Source organism: Procambarus clarkii, chromosome 2 (genome assembly GCF_040958095.1).
Source record: "Procambarus clarkii isolate CNS0578487 chromosome 2, FALCON_Pclarkii_2.0, whole genome shotgun sequence".
Taxonomy (NCBI): Eukaryota; Metazoa; Arthropoda; class Malacostraca; order Decapoda; family Cambaridae; genus Procambarus; species Procambarus clarkii.
Genome location: NC_091151.1, coordinates 8,636,491 through 8,661,599, shown reverse-complemented (window position 1 = coordinate 8,661,599; position 25,109 = coordinate 8,636,491). Strand labels below are relative to the sequence as shown.

The following is a 25,109-nucleotide window of genomic DNA, read 5'->3' as shown; positions in this document are numbered from 1 at the left end:
GAAGAAGGAAGGATTGGGGAAGATGAGAACCAGAACTAACAGAGGAAAAATGGGAACCCAGTACGGTCGCGACCTGCAACGGGTCTGCCACAATAACACCAGGGAGGCGAAGAACCGGTGAGACATTAGGAAAGAACTTACCCACAATCTTGCGGATACGCTTCCAGACCAGTGGGAGAGGAGTTTCGGATATAATGGTGGAGACATAAAACGCCCAGCAAGCACGTTTAGCCGTACGGATGGTCCTACGGGCCACCGCACTCACCTTCCGAAACAAAAGAAAAGACTCAACCGTCTGCCGGCGGAGATGTCTCTTCCAGGCTGCACGCTTACAGCGGACAGCTCGAGCACAGTCCACATTCCACCAGGGAACGCACTTCCGCATTCCCCGAGAAGAAGAGCGAGGAATAGAGTGGAGGGCAGCATCAAAGATAGTGTCATGAAAAAGAAGGAGGGCGCGAGGGAGAGGCAGAACGGAAAGGTCGGAAATAGTAGCACGGAGAGTAAACAGGCGCCAGTCAGCCTCGGCAAACCACCACCTAGGGAAGGAGAGAGGAGGGCGAAAAGAGAAAAAAGTAACAAGGATAGGAAAATGGTCACTGCCATGGTGGTCATCAAGGACCCGCCACCCAAAATCTAAGGAAAGGGATGACGAGCACAGAGAAAGATCGAGACAAGAAAGAGAGCGAGTCCGAGAGTTCAAATGAGTGGGCTCACCAGAATTAAGAAGGGACAGGGAAGAAGAGAGGATGAAAGGTTCAAGGAGGCAACACCGGGTGTTTGTCAGCACATCACCCCAAAGGGCATGACTACAATTGAAATCACCCAGTAGGAGCACAGGCTCAGGCAAGAAGTCTAGGAGATGTTTAAGATCGGGAAGAGAAAGTGGGACAGTGGGGGGGGGGGGGGAGATTAAATGGAACAAACCGTGTACCATCTACGCACAAAGACACGGGCGGCAGAACAGTGGAGAGGCGAGGAAAAAAGTAAGGGGACAAAGGGAACAAATCGGAGCAAATCAAGAGAGCAGAAGAATTATGGATCCCAGCTGTTGCTGGGGTGGGGGGAGAGAGAAAAGAATAGCCATGGAAGCGACCAGGACGAGCACCAAGCATCGGCTCCTGGAGACAGACACAAAGGGGCGAAAACTGTGAAATAAGTTGGAGGTCAAGGAAATTGGCGTAAAATCCACGGATGTTCCATTGAAGAAAAGACCTCAGCAAAGAGAGAGCGGAGAACAACAGAGAGCAAAGAAGAAACAAAAGTGAAGAAGGAATACAGCACACTAAAAAAGCACAGGGTCAGGATCAGGGTCAGCGAAGTCAGGGTTAGGGGGCATGGGTCAACTGAGTAAAGAAGGAAGGAAAGAAGCAGGAGGAGAGACCAGAGGTGGACAAGCAGGGTCTGGAGGAGGAGAAGGAAGGGAAGGAGGAGGCAGAAAGAGGGGAGCGCACCTCAGCAAGGGCAGTAACTGAGATGGAACCGGGGGCTAAAGAAACCCCCACAGTAGGAACAGGAGGCTCCACCACCGAAGCGGGAGGGGGAGGAGCGATAGAATCAGAGATAGGTGGTGAAGAAGAAAGCGAAGTCTTCTTACTGACCGGAGAGGAGGAAGGAGAGGAGCCAGGTTTCCGCTTCTGACTCAAAGATACAGGCGTCCCAGCAGCAATGTACTGGGCAACAGACTCCAGCGTCTCGATAGGAGAGGAAGAGCAAAATTGAACAACACGACCATCAGGAGAGCGATGGACATCTTTCCGCACAGTCAGGCGGCATGGAAAGCCAAGAGACAGACGAGAATGACGGGAAGGAGGACCAGAGGGAGTGGAAAAAGAAGGCACAGGAGACGTGACAGACTGAGTAGAAAGAAGGGGAGCCCTAGACAGAGAACCAGGAGGTGGACCCTTCGGGACAGAACGGAGGGAAACAGGGAAGGTGTTGGTGGGCATGTCCGGGTCTAAGGCTTGGAAACGGTTGTGAGACTGAGGAAGGCGGGAAGGACGAGGAGAGGAAGAACACACCACGCGAGCATAGGAGACACCAGCGAAAGAGGGGAGACGAACTTGGCGCCGAGCCTCAGGAAAAGACAAACGGTCCCGGTGTTTCAAGTTGAGGACAGCCGCCTCAAGTTTGTAACGAGTTCACGTACGGGAGAAGGTAGGGTAGGCCTCACCGCAATTGAGGCAGCGGGCCTGGGGAGAAGTGCACTCCAACTTAGAGTGACCCTCGTTTCCACACAGGTGACAGAGAGAGACAGGAATAGAGCATTTGAGGGCACCATGTCCAAACCTCCAGCACCTACTGCAGAGCCGAGGAGATGGAATATAATCCTGAACGAAGCATCTGGCACCAGCAAGAATGACAGAAGGCGGAAGGGTCCTACCATCAAAGGTAATCTTCACAACCCGAAGGGGCAGACGGCGATGACCACGAGGGGGACGAGTAAATGTATCCACCTGGAGGACAGAATGACCCTGGGCCTCGAGGATATGCTTGATATCCTGGTGGCAGTCTTTGAGATCCCTAACTCCGGTCGCAACATGGTGCAGAAGGAGAACAGTGCCAACACTGGCATTCAACCGAGCGTTCTTCGAGATCCAAACAGGGGTCTCGCCAAGGCAGGATAAGGCGGCAAAGCGGGTGGCCTCATCCTGAGAAGGAGCAGCAACGACACGGGTACCAAGACGAGTGGGGTTGAAGGTGACAGAGGCATCCACGGAATCAACAAGATGCCTATGAAGGGAAAAATCGTCAGGAGTTGAATCCAATGGTTGGAGGTCAAAGTACTAAATCCACGTAGCAGGACCAAACAAAGTATGGAACGAATTAGGATGGGAAGGGAGCATACGAGAGCGGCCGTGGCGGGGACGGCGATGAGAACCCTTAGAGAGAGACGGGTCAAAAGGTGCATTAGTCACAAGAAGAGATGGAGCCGTGCAAGGGAACGAGACGGTCACCACAGCAGGCTTGGGGCTCGACCCAACCACAGAGGAAGGAGGGAAGCAGGGAGGAAGAGTCCGGTCTGAGCTTGAACCGGGTCCTGTAGCGGGGGCTACAGATCCCAGTCTTCCAGGACGGTCCGACTCAGGGGCCTGGTCGCCCACCCCATGAACCTGGGTAAGAGAAGTCAAGTCGTCATCCATACAGCAAACCAATATATAAGGGATGGGACCTGGAAAAAAGGGATACCACCTACCAGGGCAGCCAGGGAGGCCGAGCGTGGGGCCAGAGCAGGAAGTGTGCATCGTCCCCAGCGGTGCTCTCCCTTTTTAACAGGGGAGTCCTATTACTTCGTTCATTCTCCCACACTGGTCCTAAGACCCCAGTCTCCCTATCGCCCCAGCTTGGACACCCAACCATCCACTCAGGGCGGCCTCTCACAGGCGACCCCTCCAGCGGGTGGTCTGATGGCTCACAAGGCCCCTACATGGTGCGTACACCATCCAAAGAGGGGGCAGGAGAGGGGGCACAGGCAACCCACACCGGTCCCAGGGAGGTGTACGTGAGCCCCTCACCACGGCAAGGAGGCACCACGGAGGGGACTAAAAGTACAAGAAACAGGGTTAGACTACTCCGACACATCCGAAATCACAGACCTCACCGGGAGCTTCTCATCTCGAAATCACAGGCTTCACAGGGAGGCTATTGTTTACATTCAATGTCCGCCCAAGCTCTGTCCTCTCCTAGTGTCCGAGAAATATAGTTCAATTTTCTCTCTTTTCTTAACAGTGGGAGGAAGCCTTTAATTTTATGGTAGATTTGGTTTAAGTAAATCATAGAGAATACTTTTCAATCAAGTTTAATCACTAGACTGTTGTTTTAAGAATACTTGTTGAACTTAAATTAATGTTTTGATGACGTCACAGATGTCCCGTTCTCTGTAATCCTTTATGACTAACTAATGTAAATTAAAAACATCTTATTGCGTTTAGTAATGATAATATGTTAGTTTCGGATTTCCGACATCAGGTGTGCATTTCATGTGTGGATGGTTAGGTGTATATCTTATGTGTGTCTGTTTATTAAAGTTTTATTTCTTTAACTGTAGTGAACTTTCATGGAATAAATCATGCAATTATGGTTTTGGTTTGTTTATGCATAATTGCAAAGTTTTAATGTAGATGTCGGAAATTTCGACACTTTATCTACTAACCCCTGATATACCAAGTTAAAACGGTTATGTCAGGTACATACTAATATCACTAACTTCTCAAACCGAACGGATTTGATAGTATGTTGACCAGACCACATACTAGGAAGTGAAGGGACGGCGACGTTTCGGTCCGTCCTGGACCATTCTCAAGTCGATTGTCAGATCTGATAGCGTTCATGAGAGAATGGGATGTTGCCACGTATGCAAAATACACTATACGAATAATCTCTCTCTTGTAGTAACATAAAACTTTCAGTGTACAGACTAAATGAGATAAAAGAGTACTTAAATTAATAATAGTTACTTCAACTAAATAATCAGTAAATCAAGCGTCGCTCTTCCTACATAGAAAATGACGAGTTTTGAACTAAGCTGAGTTAGCATTCCCAGCTGGGGAGGGATGTGACGCCATTAGGCAGAAAGCACACGACCTGTGTGCTTGGCAGAGAAGACACCTCTACGTTTTATCTTTTAATTGCTTACAATAGGCACATTTCCCAAGTTCTTGATACAGGAAAGAAACCATTCCACCTAACCAACGAACTCATCGTAACATGGAAGCGGTATTTCCGAGCAATTGTTGTAGTTTATGTTAGTAGCCATTATCATGATCTCTGTAGCGTTGCCAGGTTATGAGGCATGCGCTCTAACTGAAGTGGGTAAGCCTAATTATTAATGCAGACTCATCTTATTTGAATATCCACTGTGTAAAGGTAGCAGTTTACTACTGATACATTATTTGGTAGGTGCCGTTCAGAAGAAGAATTAATATCGAGTCAGCCTGTCGCACCATGCGGTTTCCCAAGTTGCCATTAAGACTCCACCAACTGTGGTTCATCATCTGTGACCGAAGGAAACCACTGTCTATTATCAGGCGATTTCGACTCTAGAGCTAAGCACTAGATAAATTATTTAACCTTAGAACTAACATAAAAACTGTAGTCTTGTTAACCCCCAACTTGTGGAAGGATAACCCCAGCAGGACTAATCAATATAATACAGTCCATATACGTCATACAGTCCACTTCAATTAATTAATTTTAAAGCAGATTTCTACAGGTAATTTAACAGTATTCAAACTCCTACTGGGCAAAATTCCCCACAGTAGAAGTTAAAATGTACTTCATATACTTATCCGTATTTTTATTTCATTTAATAATATGTAGTGTCACTAAACTGCATTAGGATATAGGGAATACTATTTAGTAAAATTATATAATTATTATCTTTCCACTCTAAATGTAAGTAAAGATTTCCACTTATATTTGGAATATACACTTTCCACTCCATTCCATTTTGCCAAACGACTTGGCAAAGTTCGGAGGATGAGAATGTTTTGTTTGGTCGAATATTATCAGTGTTCGGAGTGAATAATTTCCTGAACTTCTCCCAACAGATTCTTAGGCTGCTGCGGCCTACACTTGCTGTACATATTGAGGATATCCTACAACAATTGATCGTTCCTAAGATCAGAGAGTCGTTCGAGGATTGGCCTAAATTTAACTTACAGTTACGAGAAATGAAATCATGTGCTCAGGAACCGCAACTCCTGGGTGTGAAGGTTCACGACAGGACTTCGTCAGGAGACATCGTCCTGGATCTTAAATATGGGTGAGTAATTGAGGTTTGAATTATAAATGTTAAGATTAAGAGGGTCACGCTATCATATTTATATGTGCTCTGTCAGTCTCTTTCCTACTAATTCTAAAGAGGTGAATGTCTGTCTGTCTGCCAGAAGTTGGAGGTCAGATGTTTTTGGCTAATATCACTTTGTGCATTTACTGTTGGTGGTATTGAGCGTGTCATAAGGGGGTCAGAGTTGGCCCACATGCTCCCTCTGCAAGGAGGTTGGCCCTCAATACCCCTTCACAAAGTCCAGTGGATATGAAATATAGGGTTTAGTCCGCAGGGTGTAGTCCACAGGGTGTAGTTCACAGGGTTTACAGTTCATTGATCTATTAATACATTGAGATACTAACATGCGAATCGAACGTTCGACTGACGATTTGTATTCTGAGCAAAAACTTTTGGTTACAGTGAAGATAAAAAGTGGGGAAGTTGCTTACAGTGCTTACCTATCTGTGACTATAAGAAAGTGAGGGCTAACTATTTGAGCCCCGCCAACTATCCTTCTTGTTGAAGAGAGCTGGGAATATGGGGAATGAATATATGGGAAGCCAATGGGGGGAATGTGTAGGTGGAGAATGGTATGAAATGAATATGTTTGCAAAAATTAAGAGTATGTTAAGAAAATGGTTAGAGTGCTGGAACAAGATGGGTAAGGTGTGTGACGAGTGTGATAAAGAGGGAATCTGAGTGGGGAGGCTAGGACGGTGTACGTGGGGGAGATAGGAAGTATGAAAGTGTTACCACCCTGGATTCCTAACTGACTTTGCCAGGAAGCCTGAGGTCAAATTGGATTCTTTATATTCATGCGGGGATTAGACACTCAAGTATTCTGATAGTGATAGGCCCTGACTTAGGGATTTTTAATTGGTTGTTCCTAATTAAATACATATTAGAACATTAATTGATAGGATTGGATTATGTAAGAGGGATATTTAATTAACAACAATATTTACATTGAAGATTTCTTATATCATGGGTATGCTTTTGTTTCTGTCTCCCTTGCCAGACATAAGAAGAATCTTGTTGCTCACAGAGCAGGCAGACTCTGTGATTGTTGATTATTAAATAAAATATAGAGCTATTTGGTAGCTATTCCTAGAACTGTTAAAGTAACAAGTAAAGAAATGTCTGGGAAGACTTGAAATGATTGTTGCTGTACGATCAGTTGAGTATCGGCCGGCAGCAACCATCAGAGCTGCCAGAGCTGGGCCAGTCATCTAGGCTGTGCTGCTGGACTAGGCAGTCACGAGAATTTGTGGGCCGTTGTCTTACCCTTTCTCCTTCTCCTCTCTTCTCTCTCCTTATTCTGTATTACATGTACTATCCAGTTAAGTATCTTATTATAGTATTACCGTGCCATTAGCTAAGTTTTGAGTGTATTTATTTGTGTTCACTAAGTCTGTGACCCTAAGTGTACTCTAGGGTGGCTCGAGAGACCACGTGAGCAAAGGTTTACAGTGTTACTTATGTGTGTTCTAGTGTGCCTTTAGAAAAGTAGTCTTTACCCTAGTTTGCTTTTGTAAGCCTTGTATCCTGCCTATGTGGATTCAAGGAGTTTAATGTTAGGTAGAGTGGTAAAGTATTTACTGTATTTTGTATATGGGGGGAGAGGTTATTAGAGGGTTTAATAAATAAGTAATAAGGTTTAGGAGTATCCTTTCATCCTGTTTGGAGTAGAGTAGGTGATTAACCTTACGACTGCAGACTTTCATTTAAGACATGTATTAGTTGCTGGAAAGTGTGTTTCCTGGGGGCCGGGCCGTACCTAACTCCACTATTTTAGGAACTTCTTGACCTTAGCTATTGGCCCTCACAGAGCAACCATTTGCCCCCGCTTAACAGCCTGTAAGAGGAGAAAGGTTATTTTGAGATGATTTCAGGGCTTAGCTTCCCCGCGGCCCGGTCCTCGACCAAGACTATTTTTGTTACTCCCCCTCCCAGGAAGCAGCTGTCAGGAACCTATTTACTGCTAGGTAACAAGGGAATCAGGGTTAAAGAAACATTTTGCCCATTTGTCTCCGCCTACACCGGGGATCGAACCCGGAACCTCAGGACTACGAATCCGAAGCGAATTCCACTCAACTGTCAGGCATCACTGTGTCTCCCTGACATGGGGAGGATGTTGGAGAGGAAGAGATCGGATGGTGGACAACAGGGAAGGAGATGTGTACCCAGCACACACGTTGGGAGTGTGTGGAGGACGTTGGAGAGAGTGAAAAGGGAAGACACGAAGGAGGGTGGAAGTAGGGAGACACCTAGGAGGGTGTGTCTGGGAGACACCTAGGAGGGTGTGTGGGGGAGACACCTAGGAGGGTGTGTGTGTGTGTGTGTGTGTAGGAGAGACATTTTCGAGGGTGTGTGTGGGGGAGACACCTAGGAGGGTGTGTGTGTGTGGGGGAGACACCTAGGAGGGTGTGTGTGTGTGGGGGAGACACCTAGGAGGGTGTGGGTGTGTGGGGGAGACACCTAGGAGGGTGTGGGTGTGTGGGGGAGACACCTAGGAGGGTGGGTGTGTGTGGGGAGACACCTAGGAGGGTGTGTGTGGGGGGAGACACCTAGGAGGGTGTGTGTGTGGGGAGACACCTAGGAGGGTGTGTGTGGGGGGAGACACCTAGGAGGGTGTGTGTGTGTGGGGAGACACCTAGGAGGGTGTGTATGTGTGGGGAGACACCTAGGAGGGTGTGTGTGGGGAGACACCTAGGAGGGTGTGTGTGGGGGGAGACACCTAGGAGGGTGTGTGTGTGGGGAGACACCTAGGAGGGTGTGTGTGGAGGGAGACACCTAGGAGGGTGTGTGTGTGGGGTGACACCTAGGAGGGTGTGTATGTGGGGGGAGACACCTAGGAGGGTGTGTGTGGGGAGACACCTAGGAGGGTGTGTGTGTGTGGGGAGACACCTAGGAGGGTGTGTGTGTGGGGAGACACCTAGGAGGGTGTGTGTGGGGAGACACCTAGGAGGGTGTGTGTGGGGAGACACCTAGGAGGGTGTGTGGGGAGACACCTAGGAGGGTGTGTGTGGGGAGACACCTAGGAGGGTGTGTGGGGAGACACCTAGGAGGGTGTGTGTGGGGAGACACCTAGGAGGGTGTGTGTGGGGGGAGACACCTAGGAGGGTGTGTGGGGAGACACCTAGGAGGGTGTGTGTGGGGAGACACCTAGGAGGGTGTGTGTGTGTGGGAGACACCTAGGAGGGTGTGTGTGTGGGGAGACACCTAGGAGGGTGTGTGTGGGGAGACACCTAGGAGGGTGTGTGTGTGGGCAGACACCTAGGAGGGTGTGTGTGGGGAGACACCTAGGAGGGTGTGTGTGGGGGAGACACCTAGGAGGGTGTGTGTGTGGGGAGACACCTAGGAGGGTGTGTGTGTGTGGGGAGACACCTAGGAGGGTGTGTGTGTGTGGGGAGACACCTAGGAGGGTGTGTGTGGGGAGACACCTAGGAGGGTGTGTGTGTGTGGGGGGAGACACCTAGGAGGGTGTGTGTGAGGAGACACCTAGGAGGGTGTGTGTGGGGAGACACCTAGGAGGGTGTGTGTGGGGAGACACCTAGGAGGGTGTGTGTGGGGAGACACCTAGGAGGGTGTGTGTGGGGAGACACCTAGGAGGGTGTGTGTGGGGAGACACCTAGGAGGGTGTGTGTGGGGAGACACCTAGGAGGGTGTGTGTGGGGAGACACCTAGGAGGGTGTGTGTGGGGAGACACCTAGGAGGGTGTGTGTGGGGAGACACCTAGGAGGGTATGGGTGTGTGTGTGGGAGACACCTAGGAGGGTGGGTGTGGGGAGACACCTAGGAGGGTGTGTGTGTGTGTGTGTGTGTGGGGACAATAACACCCACTGGATGTGTATGGCGTCCATTGCCGCCCACAGGATGAGTATAGGGTCCAGTATCGCCCACAGGATTAGTATATAGGGTCCACTGCCGCCCACAGGGTCGGTAAAGGGTCCACTGCCGCCCACAGGGTCGGTAGGGGGTTCACTACCACCCACAAGGTCGGTATGGGGTCCACTGCCACCAACAGGGTCGGTAAGGAGTCCACTGCCGCCCACAGGGTCGGTATGGGGTCCACTGCCGCCCACAGGGTCGGTAGGGGGTCCACTACCGCCCACAGAGTCGCTATGAAGTCCACTACCGCCCATAGTGTTATTATGGGGTCCACTACCCCTCATAGTGTCGGTATGGGGGTCCATTACTACCCACAGGGTGTGTCTGGGGTCTATTTTTTTTTTGTATAGCAGAGGTGGCAATACTGCTTTCCCAATCTCATTTGTTGTTCAATGTAAAATATTTGTTGCTCGACTTGCAACAATTTATATATATATATATATATATATATATATATATATATATATATATATATATATATATATATATATATATATATATATATATATATATATAGTATAGTGCCTTTGCAATAATGTACCAATGTGTGTATTTGTTGTATTGTATTGTTGAAATACATTGTTCACATGAAATATGTGTGAAATATTATTGAAAACATCTTGATGACTTATTAAACCAAAATTATTTATTAGTCAGAAGAAAGACAAAAACGCGATCTATATGTTAAACCTCTACCAGACAAATATTTTAAGTAAAACCGAAGATATTTGTAGTTTTATAAAAGGGGCAGTTTTCATTGCTCGTCGAGCTCGAAAACCGCCGTATTCATCTCAGAACCATGCCTATTTCACGCAGATTCCTTAATAAACGTAAGAGTTTTATATGTCACAAGAAAGATAGAAATATAAGCTTCATTCTAAATACCTTACCATGGGTATATTTAAATTTAAAGCGAAGATACGTGTACTGTTATAATAGCCGAGCTTTGACCCCGGACAGATTGATCGACCGAGCAACTCTCTCTCAGAACAATGTTTATTTCACGTAAATTCGTTAATAAACATATATGTTTTATATGTCTCAAGAAAGGCAGACATATAAGCTTCACTTTAAACACTTTACCATAGACATATTTAAAGTTCTAATGAAGATACATGTATTTTAAAAATTACGGAGCTCCCACCATGTACAGACTGAACGACAGAGCAAGTCTCTCTCAGATCAATGTTTATTTCACGTAAATTCGTTAATAAACACAAATGTTTTATATGTCTTAAGCAAGATAGAAATAAGAGCTTCATTTTAAATACATTACAATAGTCATATTTATAGCTCAAGTGAAGATACATATGTTTTTATAGTAGCGCTCAGTAGCTTGTCGGGCATGGAGTGCAGACGCCTACGCACTTGCCGATATATTGTATAATTAACAAAGATACGCTAATAAAGCCTCAAATCTTATATGCCTCCAGAAAGACCGAGATATGAACATTATTATGATTGCACCAAATGAAATATATTATGTTCGAGAACAAAGATATATCAATTTTAAATTAAGTTTCGACTCTTGCTCGGGCGAGAGAGATGGGGCGACTCTCGCCCCATCTATTGGAGATTCTGTCCACTAAAGACCCAAAGCTATTCAAACCCTCCTAGCATTATTTAAGTAATGAAGTAATATGGTATATTTACTCACTATAATGTGGGTGCTGAATGCAGAACACGAGAAAACATATATTTACTCCAAACTAATATAATTTCATTAAGAAATAAGTAAATAAGTAGCATCAAAGGAAGTCGACAGTCCAAGCGTCAATGTTGTGGAGCGACTTATCCAAGATATACCGTTGTTTGGAAAGTGTTTGTTGGCATATCCAGTTGTCGCACTTCTCTGCACAAATTTAAATTATAATGTTAACAAGTAGAATACGTATTTTTAATAAAATCTAACATAACTGGCCAGAAAACATTTAACATTTATTAAAAAATATATGTTTGGAAGTTAAATCGACTTCATATGACAATAGTTTTGTTATATATACTCGTTATTCGTTGACATGCGTTCGCTACTTAAACTACCATGTACTGTACTTATGTAAAATCTCCCATGTCTGTTCACTCATCTCACCGAACCTTACAGGCTCTGTGATATATTGTTTAATTTATTGAGATTCACAAATAAAGCTTATAATTGTATATGTTATCAAAAAGGCAGAGCTTAGTTTAGTTCATTTATTATGCACCCCATACCCATCCTATGAGCGATAGTGGAGTGATACAGAGGCACATAATGGGCTCAGGGACTGAGCCCACAATTCATAGAATGTAACAACTCTTGTATATATCTCAAAACAAAACAAAATATATAGTCAAGCAAGTTATAATCTTGATAAGTTAGTTACAAAAGTCAATGCACATTGTCACATCAACAATGGGCTCGAGACCGACCACAAGTACAGTTTATAATTTAAGCAACTGACATATATGGAGGGCTAGTGTCACAATTGATATGTTTATCCTACACATAACCCCCTCTCCCCCATCCAATGGGCAGCGGTGGATAGGTTACAATCAAGTCGTTTTTTGCGTTTTATTCAGAGATTAGATCTTATTATGTGAGGAAAGATATTCATATTTTAAAGAAGGCTTCTTGGCTGATGCTCTCCATTGATGGAAAATATACAACCTTTTGAAAATCAATGTTAGTTTGATCTAGATATTGTAATTAACGAAAGTATTTATGTCATCAGAAAGGTAGAAATATAGGCTACATTTAAAATCCTTTGTCATAAATATAACTGAAGTGAAAACGAAGATATATGCGTTTTGATAGTTACTTGATGGCTAGCTCTCAGAGTGTGAAGCCCTGCACACCAGCCAATAAATTGTATAATTAGTTTCCATATATTTTAATTAATCTTGAAAATCTATATATCAGAAGAAAGGAAGATGTAGCCGTTAATGTGACAACATTTAAAAATATATATCTCTTAAGTTAAATAAATAATACCATCTTATCGCCGGTGTCCGGACACATGAAAATTACCTAGGTATCAGTATCCAGCCAGGCGGGGATCACAGGCTGCACAATACTGATAAATTATGTAATGCACTACTTGTGGTCCATCTCGAACCCATTTATGATGTGACGACTCATAGTGAATTTTGTAACTAGCTCATCAAGATTGTAACTAGCTTAGCTAAATGAATTGTGGGGTTCGGTCCATTCATTTTCTTTCTTTATTATGCACCCCATAATACCCATCCCGTGGGTGGTGGTGTAAAGGATTACAGAGGCACATAATCGGTTCAGGAACTGAACCCTCTAGTTCGTTTAGCTAAGCAAATAACAATCTTTTGACGCTAGTTACAAAATTATTAATGTCCACATACATGTACATATTCATACGTATACATATATACATACACATACATATTTAATGACCCACACAAATACACACATCAGTAATCTTTTGTGTCACAAGTAATTCAACAAGAGGCTCACAACAGTCACTATACAAGGCACTTTACATCTATGAGGAGTCGCACAGTTACTAGTCTTGCTCCACACCCACCCAAATGGGCGGCAGCTTTACAGTTACCTGGTGTTATTCTTCACCTATATCTTTTTCTGGTTAATCCCTATTTACATTATGCAGTTCAGGTTTCGTCGCCATACTATAGTTTTTAGTTTAGTTAATTTATCACATAATGGGTTCAGGGACTGAACACACAATTTATTTATCTAAGCAAGTTACAATCTTGAGGAGCTAGCCACAAAATTCATAACACATCGTCACATTAACAACATGTGTTCGAGATCGACCACAAGTACAGTTTCTAAATTAAGCAAATGCCATATGTGGAGAGCTAGTGTCACAATTGATATGTTTGTTCTGCACATTTCCACAGTTGTTTGCTTGGGTTCTTTTAATTATCTTAGATATCATTGAAGAGAACCTCCTAGGTACTATACTGTATATTTACTGGTAAGAAGTATAATAATCCTGAGAAATCGTGTAAATTATGTTGTACGAGTGCTTCCAGTTAAGTAACATAGTTAATTTGTGTGCGCGTGCTTGAAGAGGAAATGTTATCCCCCCCTCCCCTCCCCCCCCATTGTAAATATTTGTGGGTTTCAGACCATATGGCCGCGGCTTACCCTCGCCGCGGTCGAGGGTAAGAACACTGGACTGGATGTATATACCCAGTATTAAAAGTAAACATTAGCAATGACAATTATGGAAAGCTCCTTCACCTATACATAGACAAGAGACTGAACTTCAGCACCCACATACAACACATAAGGGGATGCTCTGAGAGAGAGAGAGAGAGAGAGAGAGAGAGGGAGAGTAAAAATATCCACTGAGGTCTGATTAAGTCCTTTTGGGGACCTTAATCATTAGGACGTCCAATGATTAACGCAAAGTGAAGCGTATTCAGATGGTTTATTGACAACATTCAGTATATCTCATAATGACCTAGTAGTACTTGGTGAACAAATACTTTTTCCAAAGGAATCGCAAAACATAATTAAACACAACTGTACCGTACAGTGTTATATATTTATTTCAGTTTGAACAATTTTTAACATTAAAGGATAAATCCTTTAACTGGTTGAAATTGGTTTTAACATTCGAAATCTAATTTGTTGATGTTAAATAATATAAGGTTCAAATTTATTAAGATACATACTTTAAAAATTATTTATATTTGAAATTTAAATAACATAAAAAGAGTACAGAATATAACAAATACCGACTATATAAAAGACCTGACACTTGCAGCACTTAATTATGCTATTGTAACACATTGAAAGTAATAACAGTATTTGATTCAGCAAAGCATTTGGTAAGGTTATAATAATAATAATAATAATAATAATAATAATAATAATAATAATAATGTATTAATTAAGTATTTTAAATTATAATTCACAACTTGCTAGCGCACAAGAAACAAATCCACGAATCATCATTACAATCTGTAACACCTACACATGCTCCATGGTGCCAAATATTGCAACGGTCACAGCATACCATCAACTTCAAATCATTTGGCTTTCTGCAAATGCAGTACACTTCCATCGAGCATGACCGGATGATTCGTTTTCTTCTCAGTGTCTGAGCTGCAGGGAATGAGATGAGACACTTTCCTTTAAAGTTCTCTTGAAAATGTTGTCTCATTCTGCACATCATACGAGGTACACCGGATCTACACCACTTGCAAGTGATGCAGCAAACGCCACAGCATATACCCAACTCATACTTGAGTCCCTGTGTCTGCTGACATTCATTATATTGCATATCAGCTTATCATCCTGGCAATTAGCAAGAGCACACAAGATAACTGCAGTAGATTTGGATGGTAATTTATGCCTGGTGTCGTATATGTTAATTTGTCCCGTTACTCCAATGTTGGAAACGTTGATGGTTGGTGACCCAGTGACAACCATCAACTTGGATAATTTGAATAAATTCACCAATTGCAACTGGCCAGGAGAGGTCCCGCTACAACGCTGGGTCATGAAGGCCTTCTACGCTTGGCACAGTTTCATGAGGTCACATGCAGATTTTATATGAAGGTCAGAGATCTGTACATTTGTTCCAATGTTCATTATCGCGTCATCTGTTAAATAATTTAACATTGTCGAATGTGAAGCACTGTTATCACTCTCCTTATTGTTGCATTGGTGTGAGGAGTGGCAGTGATTGGTGCAGTTTATTTTTTCTTTAAATAGGGACATATATTTGTACTGCAGATACCAGTACAGTTGCACCGTTTCTTTATATATTTTATACTTGGGTTAGCAAGGCGAGACTCTTCTCTTAACGTGATACTGTTGGTATCAAATAGAAATAGTTTTTAAAGTATGTATCTTAATAAATTTGAACCTTATATTATTTAACATCAACAAATTAGATTTCGAATGTTAAAACCAATTTCAACCAATTAAAGAATTTATCCTTTAATGTTAAAAATTGTTCAAACTGAAATAAATATATAACACTGTACAGTATAGTTGTTTGCCTGCCATAGTCTGCCACAGCCTTGAGAGCACGAAGCCTCTCTCTACATTGGCGACCCAGTCTGTCTAAAACATTGCGGTACAGTAGAACCTCAAGCCCAGGTATTAGTATCTGGTAACATAGTCTAGCAGAGAGCCATCATCCAACTGCATTTTGCGAACGGCCCCACCCCGTCTGGGTGGGTGTCGGTTCAGGATCTTTGTTTTCTCTACTGAGATGACTAAGCATAGTTCCTGACATGTGTACAATACAGAGTTCAGAACATTTTGGGTGTTGGTATACCCATTGGTGTGGATCAGTATATCATCCACATAGATAATGATGTGTTCGCTGGACCTTCTAGTTACTAAATTTAAAAGTGCATTGATTAACACATTGAACAGAGTACGACTGAGGACACCTCCCTGTGGAGTGCCAAGTTCAAAATCTCTCGTTACACGCCTATACCCTTGGAACAGTATAGATGACTTCCTGTTGAATAGATAGCCTCTTATCCACCGTAGAAGCCATCCTCCAACATTCATTTTAGCAAGTTCTCTCAGAATGACGTGTGGGTTAGCAATGTCAAAGGCTGACTTAAGATCTAGGAAAGTGGTATATGACCTATCAGTATGCAGGGTGAGGAATGTGGTAATACAGTGATGTACACTCTTTCCACGCGTGAAGCCATATATCTGGGGAGACAACATATTATTAATTTTGTAAACGAGACGGTTGAGAACCATCCTCTCAAGACACTTATAGAGACAACTAGTGAGCGAGATTGGGCGAAAAACACTCAGCTGGTGAGGTTTAGGAATGGGAATAAGAAGACTGTTGGTCCATGACTTAGGAAGCTCCCCAGTTACATAGATCATATTATACAATTGAAGCAAGGGATTCCCTGGAACTAGCAGAAGCATATGCAGTATGCCGTAAGTAACTCCATCCTCCCCGGGTGATGTAGCTTTGCCTCTATGTAGAGCAGAGTCTAGTTCGTATTCAGTAAAAAGCATGTCACAGTCATCCTCTTGATGACTCATGAAGTCAAGGAGCCTTGCTCTATCAGCATATCAATTTTTTAATTCATTCTGTGAGGGTAGAGGAAGACTGTCAAAGCTGGAAGTCGTGACCCAAGCATCAACAAGCTCATTTGCTCTGTGCAGAGGATTAGGGTACGAGATCTCTGCAGCATTTTTCCCATTGACCTTGTTGATATCCTTCCATGCCCGACTTAGTGGCGTGTGAGAATTGAGACCACGGACAAAAGTTTCCCAGTCTGTCTGCCTCAGCTCCACCATACGTTCCCTGGCCTTAGCCAGAGCCCCTTGAAAGAGCCGAAGCATTTCAGCAGTGCGGGTCCTTCTATAAGCTAGTCCAATTATTCTGGCAGTGCGTTTTAGTGCATGCAATTTAGAATCATTATAATAAACATAAGTTCTATGACCAGTGTAATTTGGGTTACGTGGCCTGGGCGATGGATCAAGTGATTCTATAAACTGCTCGATAGTACCTGTGAGCTCATTGTTAAAATCTTCAACTGATGAAGGCTCAGATGAACTGCACCAATCTGACACATGAGCAACAAGATTGTCTCGTTGATCGATGGGCACAGCCAGCCTCTTCCGCTTGAACACTCCACCAGGGAGGATAGAGCTGCCAATGTTTACAGTGGCTAATATGCCCAGATTATCAGACGCCATATCTGGCACTATTGACGAGGCGCACACGGTGTGGGAGACGTTGACACCGAGACATAGATCAAGAATACCCCCGTAGATATGCGTCGGTTCAAGGTCACCCACAATCTGTGCATCATCGTGACTACCTAATAGTGACACCAGTTGGTTGCCGTTACGATTACTGAACTGCGAATTACCAATATTTCTATGCCTAACGTTATAATCACCTATAATGATGGTAGGCACAGTCTGAATACAGATAGGAAGGTCAGCATAATTAAAGTTACAAGGAGTTGATTATTTAGTACATAGTTGTTTTTCTCTTAAACTGGATGATAGAGGGGGGAGTCTTTAACGTGATTGGGAATACATACATACATACATACATACATACATACATACATACATACATACATACATACATACATACATACATACATACATACATACATACATACATACATACATACATGCGTACATATATACATACATATATATATACATTTACATACACATATATATACATACATATATACATTTTCCTGGATTGCCAAAAAGCCTTTGACACAGTACCCCATAAAAGGCTGTTAAAAAAGTTGGAGCAACAGGCAGGAGTAAAAGGGAAGGTGCTCCAGTGGATAAGGGAGTACTTAAGCAACAGGAAACAGCGAGTAACGGTGAGAGGGGGAGACATCAGAGTGGCGAGATGTCACCAGCGGAGTCCCACAGGGCTCAGTACTTGGACCCATCCTGTTTCTAATATATGTGAACGATCTTCCAGAGGATATAGACTCATTCCTCTCGATGTTTGCTGATGATGCAAAAATTATGAGAAGAATCAAGACGGATGAAGATAGACAGAGACTACAGGATGACTTGGATAAACTGGAGGAATGGTTTAGAAAATGGCTGCTAAAGTTCAACTCGGGAAAGTGTAAGGTGATGAAATTAGGCGAAGGGAGCAGGAGGCTGAACACAAGGTATCATCTGGGAGGGGAAATCCTGCAAGAGTCAAATAGAGAGAAGGATCTGGGGGTTGATATCACACCGAACCTGTCCCCAGAGGCCCACATCAAAAGAATATCATCAGCGGCATATGCTAGACTGGCAAACATAAGAACTGCCTTTAGAAACTTGTGTAAGGAATCTTTCAGAACCCTGTATACCACTTATGTAAGACCAATCCTGGAGTATGCAGCTCCAGCCTGGAGTCCATACCTAGTTAAACACAAGACAAAGTTAGAGAAGATTCAGCGGTATGCCACCAGGCTCGTCCCGGAACTGAGAGGACTGAGCTACGAGGAAAGGCTAAAGGAGCTGAACCTCACATCCCTGGAAAACAGAAGAGTAAGGGGAGACATGATAACCACCTACAAAATTCTCAGGGGGAATTGACAGGGTGGACAAAGACAAACTCTTCAGCACGGGTGGGACACGAACAAGGGGACACAGGTGGAAACTTAGTACCCAGATGAGCCACAGAGACGTTAGAAAGAATTTTTTCAGTGTCAGTGTAGTTAATAAATGGAATGCACTAGGAAGTGATGTGGTGGAGGCTGACTCCATACACAATTTCAAATGTAGATATGATAGAGCCCAGTAGTCTCAGGAATCTGTACACCAGTTGATTGACAGTTGAGAGGCGGGACCAAAGAGCCAAAGCTCAACCCCCGCAAGCACAATTAGGTGAGTACATACATCCATACATACATGCATGCGTACATACATACATACATCCATACATACATACATGCATACATACATACATACATACATACATACATACATACATACATACATACATACATACATACATACATATATACACATACATACATGCGTACATACATACATACACACATGCATGCGTACATACATACATACATCCATCCATACATACATACATACATGCATGCATACATGCATACATGCATACATACATGCATACACGTCCAGTCAGTATATAGCTATTTCGGAACAAAATCCAATACAGTTTATATTGGTGAGACGCCACTGTGATGAGGAGTTTAAATATCACAGGAACTGTAGGTTAATGTGTGACATAGGTGAGGTTAGATGAGGCATCTACAAGCATCAGCTGGAGGCTGATGGAGTGTTGTCGAGGCTGCTGGTACTATGCGCAGAAGTTGGAGGGTGAATTTGACTCTCCCGACCTCCCCCCCCCCCCACCACGTTGACCGCAGTACGTCTAAGGTTACTTTTCACTCTCGCTTACCACGGGTATAACCCCCCCCCCCCAACACACACCCACATGCATCAGATTCTTAACTTACAATATTTATGATTTACCAATTTATGTTACTACACTGACTCTCAATTTCACAATGTTGTGTAAACTTTGATGAATCGCACGTCTATGGGTCATCCAATAATGTTAGCAGACTTCTAGATGTTACCACTGCTAGGTTTAGGCTCGGCTACAAGTACCTCTGGGAGTTTGTAACATCTGATGATGTAGATTTGACTAAATGTAAACTCTGTCAGCAGAACTATTCGCATACTTTGCGTCATTATATAATGGAATGTGAAAAAATCGCGGAATTTAAAGATAACAACATCAATGGTGTCCATGAAATGTGTAAGTACCTCATTCATAATGTTGTGCTGCCCGAAATTTTAGCGAAGTATCCAAAATTTGCTTACTGTAGGTAACGCATGCACATGACTGCAAAGCTGCCGCCCAGTTGATGTGACGATGTGTTATGAATTTTGTGGCTAGCTCCTCAAGATTGTAACTTGCTTAGATAAATAAATTGTGTGTTCAGTCCCTGAACCCATTATGTGATAAATTAACTAAACTAAAAACTATAGTATGGCGACGAAACCTGAACTGCATAATGTAAATAGGGATTAACCAGAAAAAGATATAGGTGAAGAATAACACCAGGTAACTGTAAAGCTGCCGCCCATTTGGGTGGGTGTGGAGCAAGACTAGTACCTGTGCGACTCCTCATAGATGTAAAGTGCCTTGTATAGTGACTGTTGTGAGCCTCTTGTTGAATTACTTGTGACACAAAAGATTACTGATGTGTGTATTTGTGTGGGTCATTAAATATGTATGTGTATGTATATATGTATACGTATGAATATGTACATGTATGTGGACATTAATAATTTTGTAACTAGCGTCAAAAGATTGTTATTTGCTTAGCTAAACGAACTAGAGGGTTCAGTTCCTGAACCGATTATGTGCCTCTGTAATCCTTTACACCACCTCCCACGGGATGGGTATTATGGGGTGCATAATAAAGAAAGAAAATGAATGGACCGAACCCCACAATTCATTTAGCTAAGCTAGTTACAATCTTGATGAGCTAGTTACAAAATTCACTATGAGTCGTCACATCATAAATGGGTTCGAGATGGACCACAAGTAGTGCATTACATAATTTATCAGTATTGTGCAGCCTGTGATCCCCGCCTGGCTGGATACTGATACCTAGGTAGTTTTCATGTGTCCGGACACCGGCGATAAGGTGGTATTATTTATTTAACTTAAGAGATATATATTTTTAAATGTTGTCACATTAATGGCTACATCTTCCTTTCTTCTGACCTATAGATTTTTAAGATTAATTATAATATATGGAAACTAATTATACAATTTATTGGCTGGTGTGCAGGGCTTCACACTTCCAGAGCTAGCCATCACGTAACTATCAAAACGCATATATCTTCGTTTTCACTTCAGTTATATTTATGACAAAGGATTTTAAATGTACCCTATATTTCTACCTTTCTGATGACAAATACTTTCGTTAATTACAATATCTAGATCAAACTAACATTGATTTTCAAAAGGTTGTATATTTTCCATCAATGGAGAGCATCAGCCAAGAAGCCTTCTTTAAAATATGAATATCTTTCCTCACCCAATAAGATCTAATCTCTGAATAAAACGCAAAAAGCGACTTGATTGTAACCTATCCACCGCCGCCCATTGGATGGGGGAGAGGGGGTTATGTGTAGGATAAACATATCAATTGTGACACTAGCCCTCCATATATGTCAGTTGCTTAAATTATAAACTGTACTTGTGGTCGGTCTCGAGCCCATTGTTGATGTGACAATGTGCATTGACTTTTGTAACTAACTTATCAAGATTATAACTTGCTTGACTATATATTTTGTTTTGTTTTGAGATATATACAAGAGTTGTTACATTCTATGAATTGTGGGCTCAGTCCCTGAGCCCATTATGTGCCTCTGTATCACTCCACTATCGCTCATAGGATGGGTATGGGGTGGATAATAAATGAACTAAACTAAGGTCTGCCTTTTTTATATTTCTTTTTAAGGTCTGTCTATTATAATTGGTACAATTATAAGCTTTATTTGTGAATCTCAATAAATTAAACAATATATCACAGAGCCTGTAGGGTTCGGTGAGATGAGTGAAGAGACATGGGAGATTTACATAAGTACAGTACATGGTAGTTTAAGTAGCGAACGCATGTCAACGAATAACGAGTATATATAACAAAACTATTGTCCTATGAAGTCGATTTAACTTCCAAACATATATTTTTTAATAAATGTTAAATGTTTTCTGGCTAGTTATGTTAGATTTTATTACAAATACGTATTCTACTTGTTAACATTATAATTTAAATTTGTGATAATTTGTGCAGAGAAGTGCGACAACTGGATATGCCAACAAACACTTTCCAAACAACGATATATCTTGGATAAGTCGCTCCACAACATGACGCTTGGACTGTCGACTTCCTTTGTTGCTACTTATTTACTTATTTCTTAATGAAATTATATTAGTTTGGAGTAAATATATGTTTTCTCGTGTTCTGCATTCAGCACCCACATTATAGTGAGTAAATATACCATATTACTTCATTACTTAAATAATGCTAGGAGGGTTTGAGTAGCTTTGGGTCTTTAGTGGACAGAATCTCCAATGGATGGGGCGAGAGTCGCCCCATCTCTCTCTCCCGAGCAAGAGTCAAAACTTAATTTAAAATTGATATATCTTTGTTCTCGAACATAATATATTTCATTTGGTGCAATCATAATAATGTTCATATCTCGGTCTTTCTGGAGGCATATAAGATTTTAGGCTTTATTAGCGTATCTTTGTTAATTATACAATATATCAGCAAGTGCGTAGGCGTCTGCACTCCATGCCCGACAAGCTACTGAGCGCTACTATAAAAACATATGTATCTTCACTTGAGCTATAAATATGATTATTGTAATGTATTTAAAATGAAGCTCTTATTTCTATCTTGCTTAAGACATATAAAACATTTGTGCTTATTAACGAATTCACGTGGAATTAACATTGATCTGAGAGAGAGTTGCTCTGTCGTTCAGTCTGTACGTGGTGGGAGCTCCGTAATTTTTAAAATGCATGTATCTTCATTAGAACTTTAAATATGTCTATGGTAAAGTGTTTAAAGTGAAGCTTATATGTCTGTCTTTCTTGAGACATATAAAACATATATGTATATTAACGAATTCACGTGAAATAAACATTGTTCTGAGAGAGAGTTGCTCGGTCGATCAATCTGTCCGGGGTCAAAGCTCGGCTATTATAAAAGTACATGTATTTTCGCTTTAAATTTAAATATACCCATGGTAAGGTATTTAGAATGAAGCTTATATTTCTATCTTTCTTGTGACATATAAAACTCTTACGTTTATTAAGGAATCTGCGTGAAATAGGCATGGTTCTTAGATGAATGCGGCGGTTTTCGAGCTCGACGAGCAATGAAAACTGCCCCTTTTATAAAACTACAAATATCTTCGGTTTTACTTAAAATATTTGTCTGGTAGAGGTTTAACATATAGATCGCGTTTTTGTCTTTCTTCTGACTAATAAATAATTTTGGTTTAATAAGTCATCAAGATGTTTTCAACAATATTTCACATGTATTTCATGTGAACAATGTATTTCAACAATACAATACAACAAATACACACATTGGTACAATATTGCAAAGGCACTATACTATATATATATATATATATATATATATATATATATATATATATATATATATATATATATATATATATATATATATATATAAATTGTTGCAAGTCGAGCAACAAATATTTTACATTGAACAACAAATGAGATTGGAAAAGCAGTATTGCCACCTCTGCTATACAGAAAAAATAGACCCCAGACACACCCTGTGGGTAGTAATGGACCCCCATACCGACACTATGAGGGGTAGTGGACCCCATAATAACACTATGGACGGTAGTGGACACTATACAAACACTATGGGCGGTAGTTGACTTCATAGCGACCCTGTGGGCGGTAGTGGACCCCCTGCCGACCCTGTGGGTGGCAGTGGACCCCCTACCGACCCTGTGGGCGGCAGCGGAAACCCCTACCAACACTGTGGGCGGTAGTGGACCCTACTGACCCTGTGGACGCTCTACCGACCCTGTGGGCGGTAGTGGACCCCATACCGACCCTGTGGGCGGCAGTGGACTCCATACCGACCGTGTGGGTGGCAGTAGACCCCATATCGACCCTGTGGGCGGTAGTGGACCCCATATTGACCCTGTGGGCGGCAGTTAACCCCCCTACCGACCCTGTGGGCGGTAGTGGACCCCATACCAACCCTGTAGGTGGCAGTGGACTCCATACCGACCCTGTTGGTGGCAGTGGACCCCCTACCGACCTTGTGGGCGGCAGTTGACCCCCTACCAACCCTGTGGGCGGTAGTGGACCTTTTACCGACCCTGTGGGCGGCAGTGGACCCTATATACTAATCCCGTGGGCAACACTGGACCCTATACTCATCCTGTGGGCTTCAATGGACGCCATACACATCCAGTGGGTGTTATTGGACCCCATACCCATCCTGTGGGTGGTTGTGAGCCCCATACCCATCCTGTCGGTGGTAGTGGACGCCATACACATCCAGTGGATGGTATTGGACTCCATACCCTTCCTGTGGGTGGAAGTGATCCCTAAGTTTGCAGTAGTTTACCCCATAAACATTCCAACATAACATCGTTTTCTGTTAGCATTCCTACAAAACATTCTTTAAAGAATTTTAAAGCGCAAACTATGGTATATAATATTGATTGGGGAAGCACTGTTATTCTAAGTAATTATTTATAGTGCTTATTATAATTTACTAAGAACAACTAATATTTCTCAAAACAAAACTACGAGCCTTCAATAGGATATAGCTGATCTGTAATATTCTAAGAGCATGGACAATAGTAGGTATATTCCACAACCCATGTGGGACCTGAAAACTACAATTTTCATTATAATTGAACCAATCACGACTATTCTGCTATCTACGTTGATGGACGGGTACTGTGAGACGTAAATTGGTACGTGAGGATGATTTTGGGTCTTGATAAAAAAGATAACTGGAAATATATCACATATGTACTAAATCACATTCAACATATTGACTTTAAGCATTAAGTCATATATGTGCTGTCTTGTGTGAGAATGGGTTGAGGGAAGACACCTAGGAGGGTGTGTGGGGAGACACCTAGGAGGGTGTGTGGGGGGGGGAGACACCTAGGAAGGTGTGTGTGTGGGGAGACACCTAGGAGGGTGTGTGTGTGTGGGAGACACCTAGGAGGGTGTGTGGGGGGGAGACACCTAGGAGGGTGTGTGTGTGTGTGACACCTAGGAGGGTGTGTGGGGGGGGGGGAGACACCTAGGAGGGTGTGTGTGTGTTCGGGAAGACACCTAGGAGGGTGTGTGGGGGGGAGACACCTAGGAGGGTGTGTGTGGGGAGACACCTAGGAGGGTGTGTGTGGGGGATGAGACACCTAG

The 25,109-nt window shown here is 42.8% G+C and overlaps 1 protein-coding gene across 2 annotated transcripts in view; it reads left to right on the top strand.

Moving 5' to 3' along the window:
- LOC138366924 (extended synaptotagmin-3-like) overlaps nucleotides 1-25,109 on the top strand; it is a 134,667-nt gene that overhangs the window by 47,546 nt on the left and 62,012 nt on the right. For both annotated transcript variants that reach the window (XM_069328200.1, XM_069328191.1), the window contains exon 3: nucleotides 5,550-5,764. In XM_069328200.1, the coding sequence (XP_069184301.1) occupies nucleotides 5,550-5,764 (215 nt within the window). The remainder of the gene's footprint in view (nucleotides 1-5,549; nucleotides 5,765-25,109) is intronic.